This window comes from Vespa mandarinia, chromosome 13 (genome assembly GCF_050613455.1).
Source record: "Vespa mandarinia isolate Hongniang chromosome 13, ASM5061345v1, whole genome shotgun sequence".
Classification (NCBI taxonomy): Eukaryota; Metazoa; Arthropoda; class Insecta; order Hymenoptera; family Vespidae; genus Vespa; species Vespa mandarinia.
The window spans coordinates 2,910,001-2,920,000 of record NC_140822.1 but is presented as its reverse complement, the minus strand read 5'-3'; the positions used below and the strand labels follow the sequence as shown (position 1 = coordinate 2,920,000).

The 10,000-nt window shown below is 30.6% G+C and overlaps 1 protein-coding gene across 4 annotated transcripts in view; it reads left to right on the top strand.

Annotated features, from left to right (window-relative positions):
• The window catches only part of Sol1 (CUB domain-containing protein Sol1), a 358,685-nt gene that overhangs the window by 346,618 nt on the left and 2,067 nt on the right, over window positions 1-10,000 (top strand). For all 4 annotated transcript variants that reach the window (XM_035872096.2, XM_085660979.1, XM_035872097.2 and 1 more), the window contains 2 exons: window positions 123-330; window positions 7,495-7,742. In XM_035872096.2, coding sequence (XP_035727989.1) covers window positions 123-330; window positions 7,495-7,742 — 456 coding nt within the window. The remainder of the gene's footprint in view (window positions 1-122; window positions 331-7,494; window positions 7,743-10,000) is intronic.

The following is a 10,000-nucleotide window of genomic DNA, read 5'->3' as shown; positions in this document are numbered from 1 at the left end:
AATAATCCAACCATAAGGAGTTTATAACTCGGATGCTTAAAATGTTTATGTATGTGTCATTGAGAAAAACGAAGGTAAAACGAAATGATCTAAACTCAACGGAAATTGTTTTATTGCTTCAGACTTTGGTATAACGACGGGTCGACAGGAGGCGAAGTATCCGTGTGCCTTTGTCTTCAACAGTAACGAGACTCGCAACGGTACGTTTGCGTCGCCGAACTATCCAGGATTATATCCACGTGATACCGAATGTCACTACTTCTTCAATGGCCAACCAAACGAGCGTGTGCACCTTCATTTCCATTTCTTCGACGTCGAAGGAGTATTACCGTAAGTTTCTTCTTTCATTTCTTTTTTTTCCTTTTTTTTTTTTTCTTTTTTTCCATTATCAAAATTAGTAATAACGCATGAAGACATCTTCTACGATAAAACGTACGAAAATTATTTCTTCGTAAATAGATAAATAATTTCTTTCTGATATTATATCGTATATGTATAAGTAGATTTCCAAAAAAAAAAAAAAAAAAAAAAAGAAATAAATTATAAATATATTATATCGGATGTTTCAAAATGAAAGAATTAATGGAATTAAAAAAAAAAAAAAAAAGTTATGGAAAAAAATGTTATAGAAAAAGATGGAAATCGAGAGAAACTATTCGTCCTGTCGAATTATAGGTCTTAACAGATAGACGTCTTATCGAGAACTGTCCTCTGTCGAACGTTATACATTCATCTTCTCATTCGTCCTTCCTATCCGATATGAAAACAAACATTTAACGCTCGTACTAACTAAGCCTTATAATACGTTCACTCATTGTATACACGCTCGTACCAAAACAAAGCTTCGAACAAATTCTCGATAAGAACGATAGTTAATCATAAGGAGTCTCATACGTACGCACAGTACCTAACATAGTCTCGTAGATACTCGCATAGTACACGCATAAATATCGCAAGGGACTTTGGCATCAATATTCGATATATATATATATATATATATATATATATATATATATATATACATACGTACGTATATATAAAAATAATTTACTTTAAATAATATAAATTATAAAAATATAATCCGATGAATATTTAATCATCGAAGAAGTGATACAATAATTATAATAATCATCTTAGAAAGTACTCTTTTCTATAAAGATAGCTAATAACTTTTCATGATGTTAGTTTGAAACTAGGTCAATCGACTTATCTAGCGTCATTCTTAACGTCCAACGTTGATAGTACCTGTCTGTTGAGCTCTCCTAGGAGAAGGAAATAAAACTACTTCTAGAATCATTATATAAGGTTATAAACATACATACGCATCGATCCATTTCCTGTATTGGTCGAGCTTTAAGACGCACACGTACATATAACAATTTATCTTTAAATCCAATTGAATTTCCAATGGTGTTTCTAGTCCTTATTAAAAATTCGATCCTCATTCGACGTGATTTATTCTCAAGTCAAAAGATTTATATATACATATATACATATATATATGTGCGCAAGTGAAACGTAGTATAGACATAAAAAATATCGAATAAAATATAGTAAGGTTTTCTATAATAAATAAGGCACAGAGTCAAGCTGGACCGAGAGGTAGGTCGAACCGAACCGAGACAGGTGAGATTCAGGTCAGGTCACTATAATGGTGAAAAATGACAATGAATGAATGCAGCCTACTTTAACGTTAATACTTTAATTCACACTAAGCCGCTTGTTGTAGGTTACGTATAAGAGGGTTATCAACTACACAAACTCATATATATATATATGATATATATATATATACATCGTTCTGATAAGCGCAATATCCTTGTTACAGCTTCTAGTTCATATTTTGTTTATATCCATCGTCAAAATTAAATACGCGTCTCTAGGAAAAGTTAAGCAGCTTTAACTTTCGAAATGTTTTCATTAACAAGAATATTAGCAATATGTCGTATTCTATGTGTTTGAATAGGAATGAGTATGGATGGGAAAAACCATGTGAAAAATTCGTGAGAATCAATGCCAATAAATGAAAATGTGTATGTAGAAAGTTCGTCGATATATGTCCTCGACGATAACACGCTTTTAATTGGATCGTATTAAATCAACGGGATTATCAATTTCCTGACTACACTGTAACGATTCGTTCATTATCGAAATTCACTAATTAACGATGTTTCCCCGTGGCTTTTCATTCGATTTCCTAATCGCACGATACGTTGAAACTGTTACTGCTTCTAACTTTTTATCTAAATTTTCTCTCGATTTTCCACTCGGTCTTTCGATTATAAATGTTGTGTTAATAATCATTATTAATGGATTATTAATAATACATTCGATTGAAATTATAGAATAATTCTAAATTAGAATAAATTGAAAATACAAATATACGTTTATGTATATGCATCAGCGTGTACGTGTGTGTATTCGTGTACGTCTGTGTGTATGTGTGTGTGTGTGTATGTGTATTTACGTACATCGAGAAATGTAAGCTTTTTCTATTTGTTACTCCAGAATAATTTTCTAAGTATCGTAAACGACAAAAAATTGTCGTCGTAAATATCGTAAGATAAATGAAAGTACAATTAGTGTAAGTGCACCATTGGGTGTTACTTAATCGTATTTCGTCTTGTAGATTTAGTGTTCTTTCTCGTAAACAGAAAGAGATATATGTTGGTAAAAGAAATGAGTTGCAGAAAGAAAAGAATGATCCATTGTAAGAACAGCGTGTCTCTTTTCGTCTCAAGAAAGAAAGAAAGAAAAAAAAAAAAAAAAAAAAGAAAAAGAACAAGGGAAAAAAAGCAAAGAAATAGAAAGAGAAAAAAAGGTAATTAAGAATTATTTGATTTGAAAGGAATAGTACTAATAAAAAATTACTATATAGCTATACGCAATATTGTATTAAAAATTTCATTTTTCATGTTTTTAAAAATCTAAGAAATACAACAACATATATATATATATATATATATATATATATATATGTACGTGTATGTACTTAAATCAAATACACCATAAATCCATTCGTGATAATAGCCTCATCGATTCAAGTATCGATATTTCTTTTCTCAGGCTCATACCATTTATGCTTTCGATGGATGTACATTTTCGAGAATATCGGAGGATACGTGTAAATCTTACTTATCCGTACTATTTATCTAGCAAAATGTTTCCTCTTTTAAAGTGAGAGAGAGAGAGAGAGAGAGAGAGAGAAAGAGAGAGAGAGGAAGAGAGAATACTAGAACACGTACGAATCATCCAGTTCTTTATTTTCGAACGAGTTAGCCACTTTAGCCGTAGGTTATAATTCTTCTTTCTCCCGAGTAATATTACTTTCAACTGAAAACGAAAATACTTATTTGTTTTCGAGCAAGCATTGCTATTTCGATACGATTCCTACCTAAATGGTAGTAAAAGGTATACGAAGTATTCTATATGCCAGGAAATTACATGCCGAGAGAGAGAGAGAGAGACTGAGTGAATTTGCGAATTTGAATAAAAGATACATACATACAACATACAACATACATACATACATACATACATACATATATGAGAAATAGAAAGAGCAAAAATATAGTATCATGCTTATATAAAAGATGAGTTACGTCTATCAGATATTTGCGTCTATATTTCACTGATATCATCTTATTTTATTAGTCTAACAATAAGTAAACGATATAAAATTTATATATATATATATATATATATATATATATATATATATATATGTATGTATTATAGTTACGAGTTATTTACGAGACACATTATCGATTTATCGTTTCCTTTAGTTACGACCGTCACGATGTGAAAGCTTTAACAGAACGTCAAATTAAAATGCTATATTTTCGTCGAGGAATATATTCCATAATTTTCAATATATTTATCGATCTATCGATAATCGTTAGATCAATCGATTAATTTCATCTGTTAAATATATCCCTTTTTATAATAATATTTTTAAATATATTTTCTAATAATAATACTTTTATCAATGATTATTAAAAAATAATTTTAGGAATTTTCATTTTTATACTTTTAAATATATAACTTCGTAATTTAACTTGTAGTAACGAATAAATACGCGTTTTGACAAGTATATATTTCTTTAATAGAAATTCATTAAGAATGTATGTAAATAGCGTGTTAACGAATGTCGGAAGTTGAAAATGTTTTCTGTATCCATTCTTTTCTTTTTTTTTTTTTTTCTTTTTTTTTCTTTCTTTTCTTTCTTTTCTTGTTTTATCGAAACTTTTTAATTAAATACACCCACTCGACGGTCGCGAAGTTACAAACACTTTCTTTTCTCGTTTTGTAGATAACAAAGAAAAGAGAAGTAAAAAAAAAAGAAAAGAAAGAAAGAAAAGAGAAGGTAGAATAAATTACGAGAAAGGTTAGCTTACTCATTAACATAATTACGACTTACGGATAACGATGATAGGCTGGTTAGGAAGACAGAAAGAGAGAGAGAGAGAGAGAGAGAGAGAGAGAGAGAGAGAGAGAGAGAGAGAGTGAGAGTGAGAGTAAGAGTAAAAATGAGTGAGAAAGAAGACAGAGAATGACGAAAAGGAAGAAAAAAGAAATAGATCGGATTTATCGAATCCCTTATCTGTCCTTATGTGTTCATTCATATAATACGTACGAAGCTTTAAAAGTTTCTGATTAATGAAAATAAATGATGAAATGAGAAATAGGGAGAGAGAGAGAGAGAGAGAGAGAGATAGGTCTATACGTACACATATTAAAATTATGTTCACGAACATCCAAGATTGGATTACTTATGGGATTGCCGTTCTATAAGCTATGAAAGCAATTCGGGAACAACCCAAGGAAATATACGAGGAAAAATCATGTTGAATTTCTTTTGGATGGGTTTCTTCTCTCTCCTTCTCTCTCTCTCTCTCTCTCTCTCTCCTTCTCTCTTCTATAAAAAGATGGCTTTTCGTTTTCAAATCGTTCGACATAAATTTGAAAAGAAACGTGTCCGTCATTCGAAACATTTTTCATAATACAATTTACAACTACGTTGAAAATTGCGTTGTAATTTCTGTAATGTAATTTCTATCCCTTCTTCTTTTTTTTTTCTTTTTTCTTTTTTTTTTCCTTGTTATCGAAAGTTTTACTTAACTCCGTGACTTATTTATTTGACGAACGAGAAAGATTATCTCATCGTTTCGTTTTCTTAGAAATAAAGTTTGCGAGAGGAAACGTATAAAGAAAAAAAAAAAAAAAAAAAAAAAAAAGAAAAAAAAAGAAAAACCAAAAAGAGAGAGAGAGAGAAAGAGAGTACGAAGGTAGCAAGTTCGTGTCTCATTTCTATATGTATATGTGTGTATATGTGTATATATGTATGTATGTATGTACGTACGTATGTATTTCGAAACAGAGTTCGTACGTGACTTTCAGAATGACAGCTCGTTATTAGACTTTTGCGACGTGGAAAGAGTCAAAGTAACGAAGTTAACGATGTCCATCGCTAGCCCCGTAGACTCTGCAAATTGGATATAAATGATATTTTGTTAAAAACGATCGAATGGTAAAACGTCTATATATATATATATATATAAAAGTGAATTACTTCGAGTGTTGATTCCATCACATATACACATTATATATTAACGATAATATATATATATATATAAATATATAGATATATGTATTTCTCGATTTATTTAATTTTATAATAACAATCGATGAAAGAGAGAACGAAAAAGAGAGTGAGAGAGAGAGAGAGAGAGAGAGAGAGAGAGAGAAATAATCCATTAAAAATATTATTAATTGACTTTTGTAATGGCATAGAAATGATTTTTTGGATTCGATCATCCAGGAAGGAGAAAAAAAAAAGAAGAAAAAAAATGAAGGATAAGATTAAAAATTGAAATTATTTTGAAAGAAATTAATGCAAATATCAAATCGAAAGGATATATTATGCAATGTAAAAATACACATTTGGTTGATAATAGGAGAAATCGATAAAACGTTCCTGCGAGTACTTACTACTACTACTACTACTAATACTACTACGTGACGGTGGTAACGAGGGTCGTCGACTTTTGCACGAGTATAATAATGCTCGGAAAAATATGTACGTTCCCTTACCTCCTCCCTTACATCCTGTCGTTCGTGTCTCGTTACATTACACCATTACAACGTAATACCAAACAAATCCGTAAGAATTTGCAACGTGCACACAGGAGAGAGAAGGAGGAGGTATAACTAAAAGAATATATTTCTCCTTTCGTTTGTATATAAATGTTGCTTTCTTTTGTATTTAAAAAAAAATAAAAAAAAAAAATAAAAAAAAAATAAAAGAGAAAAAATAAGAGAGAAAGAGAGAGGGGGAAGAGAGGGAGGGTAGGGTAAAAAGAGAAATGTGAAAAACAATGAAAATTTTCTAATTGCAAACATACAATGATCGCGTATACGCGTTCCAATGTTTTTTGTCCTTTCTTCTTTTTCTCTTTTTTTATTTATTTATTTTTTTCTCTTTTTTTTTCTTTTTTTTTTTTTGTAATTTATTTATTAATTTATATCCCTAAGACAAAATAATTAATTTCCGTAAGGAGATAATTAATCAAAAAGATTACTGGTACGAGTTGAATTTTCGAGAAATATTATTTCTGTCTATCTTTGCACTAGATATATATATATATATATATATATATATATATATATATACACGAACACATACATACACATATGTATATATATACATATATATATGTATATATACCTATATAATATAAAGTGTCTAGATTATGTTCTGTATTTACGGAATAGACAGCACATTTTCTGCGCGTATGCGGTATGCAATGGACCGGTCGATGATGAATGTTGCTCGTAATACCTAATGTTCCGTGTATATATACGATCACGTAGAGCTTAAATCGAAATTAAATTTTCGCCTGGTTGCTGGCGGTGATAGTGCAGCCTGAGAGAAAGTTAATCCGTTTATTACGAGTTTTGCTAATGTGAGTTAGAAAACATATTCCTTCGTTTTATTAAAATCTTTCTTTTTCATTCTTCTTTCCTTTCTTCTTTTTCTTTTCATTTTTTATATTTTCGTCAACTTTCTTTTAACGTTTCTAATTATGCTTCATAATCTTTTGAGAATAATTTAATTAACGAAAGAAAAATTGAAAGAGAGAGAGAGAGAGAGAGAGAAAGAGAGAGGCAAATTCGTGGAATTGAAAATGCGTTAATTACAAATAAAATTTCTTGAATAAAAAACGCTAATAAATATCTAAGTTTTGTTAACATAATCTCTGTTGTGGATATTTTCAATAAAGAAATACGTTCGTTAGTTTAAATCATTTTCACGTATATTCTAAATATTATACTTATTTAATAAATAACGAATGAAGTATGATTTTGATGAAATGTTTACTTACGCACACTTTTGTATACGTGTATATATATATATATATATATATAGAAATACACACGTGATTTTCAATTTAGATAGAATATTAAAACTTCGTCATTGATTTTCTGTTTCAGATGTGAAGCTCTGACAGCGAGCGACTTCGTAGAGTTTTCGAATTATATGGCGAAAGATCGAAAATATTCGAGACATTGTGGTCAGATGAAGGAATTCGATGTTGACAGCGATAGAAAGTTCTTTCGTGTGACCTTCAAAAGTAATGATCGATTAGACGGCACGGGTTTTAATGCCAGTTATGTATTTTTGGACGAGGAAGAGAATTACACAGTAAAGGCACCGACGAACGGAGCTATTCTCATACGATGTAAGGAAATCTTTAATTTTTTTAATTCCAAAGATAATTCCAACGAAAAAAGATAAGAGAAGAAAAAAAGAAAAAAAAGAAGAAAAAGAATTCAAGAATAATATTCTTGTAATAATTTTCACGTATGATAAGGAGTAAATTTTTTTTTATAAATTATTATTTTTTCTTTTTTTTTCATTATTACTCGACAAATACAAATTTGATTTCAAATATATTTATACGTTTATGCTCGATAACAGAAATAATGAAGAAATTTCTAAAGAGAGTACTCTACTCGAGAGATAATAAAATGTATCGTTCGACGAGATTCGATCGTATTATTAAAAATGAAAAATATTGAAAATATTTTTATATCTTCGTAATTGAAAATAATTATCATTGCCATGGTTATCATTGTCATTATCATTGTCACATCGTTATTAAATCAAAATATATTTTTTCTGAATCAGAAGAGAGATAAGCACGATTAATTATTAATACGCAATACTAATTAACGCTAGTCATTTAATAATCGTTTCCTATTAAACGAAATCGAGATCGACGCTTTGTCATTTATCAGTTACACGTGTGTGCTCCTGGATTGTATCTATGCGTGGGCGCATATGTGTGTGCACGTGTGTGCATGCGTATGCGCGCGCGCGCGCGCGTGTGTGTGTGTGTGTGTGTGTGTGTACTCTATTTCAAAACGTTTCCTTCGCCACAACCTTCATTATGAATTTATTTAACAATTTGCATGATGATGTAATTAATGCTTCAAAGGCCCCAGAGAATTCGTTATGTAGACATATCTATATGCTATTGGCTACAATAATCGCTTCGCGAAATGCCTATAATTTTAAGAGTACGTTACTATCAAAGAGAATATTGACGGAGTTTGTTCTCGTAAAGAAGAAAAAAAAAAAAAAGAAAAAGAGAGAGAGAGAGAGCATTTAATTTTTCTCTTTTTTTGTTTCTTTATATCATTTTTTTTTTTTTTTTCTTTTATTCCTTCATTCTCTTATTTCTTTATTATCAAAGAAATATTAGTAGAGTACGATTACTTTGATCCTTTATCAAGCGTCGAACGAATTCGCGTTATATTTTTATCGACGATTTTTAACGATGCCCATTCGCTTACCAACAGCAATTCTAGCGTTTTTTACCTAAAGCAGCGTAACTTTTTTTTTTCTTCTAATAGTAACTATAAAAAAAAAAAAAAAAAAAAAAGAAAAGGAAAAAAAAGAGGAGGAAAAAAAATATTAAAATAAAAATAAACGAAAAATAATCGTCGTCGTCGACATTGTCTCTCTCTCTCTCTCTCTCTCTCTCTCTCTCTCTCTCTCTCTCTCTCTCTCTTTCCTAATAGATTTTATTCGTGTAAATAGTAACAATTATATACCGTAAAATCTTCGGCTTTAAAATTGATGCTTAGACGAAGATGAAATTTAATCGGAGAACAATCTTTGGGAAAATCGAATCCATAGATAGATCTCGAGAAACAATCGACGTGTGAAAGTTTACGAAACAGTTTACGAACTAACAAGAAACACATAAAGATAAAGATAAAGATAAAGATAAATATATATATATATATATATATATATATATATCTATATGGAAAGAGAATGAGAAAGAGAGTGAGAAAAAAAGAATGAGATGATAGATGGTGTTGGTATGGTAGATGGTATGGTAGATGGTGTTGAGCTTGAGTAGGCCGCGAAATACAAGAAGAAAACCCAACAATGGCAATTACCTTTCAGTTCGCTAAAGCGTTGTCTCAACTACAAGTAATGAAATTACTTTGCTCCTGCTTTCTCGTTGTTTCGAAAGCAAGTTACAAGTAGAACGCGTGGCTTTGAAGAGGGAGAATAAGAGAGAGTGAGAGAGTAAGAGAGAGCGAGAAAATGAGATAGTGAAAGAGAGAGAGAGAGAGTGAGAGAGAATGAGAAAGCGAGATAGTGAGTGAGCGAGTTTGAGATCAGGGAAAAGCGTATAGTAACATGGTAGAGGCGATAATATCGTGAACCACAGTGCCTCTTTCTTCCTCCTTTCCACTTCCCACCCCATCCAAAATGTGTACCACATTGTTGACTGCAATTTCAATATCAGAGAGAGAGAGAGAGAGAGAGAGAGAGAGAGTCGGCATTATTACGGCACCCATATGTTTCCCAGGATATTTCCTTAATAATTGTTTAGCCACCGATTTGTAACTTTCAAACCGATGAGATATGATATAATCATTATAATTTTCCTCATTCGACTTTATTTAACTTTATCTG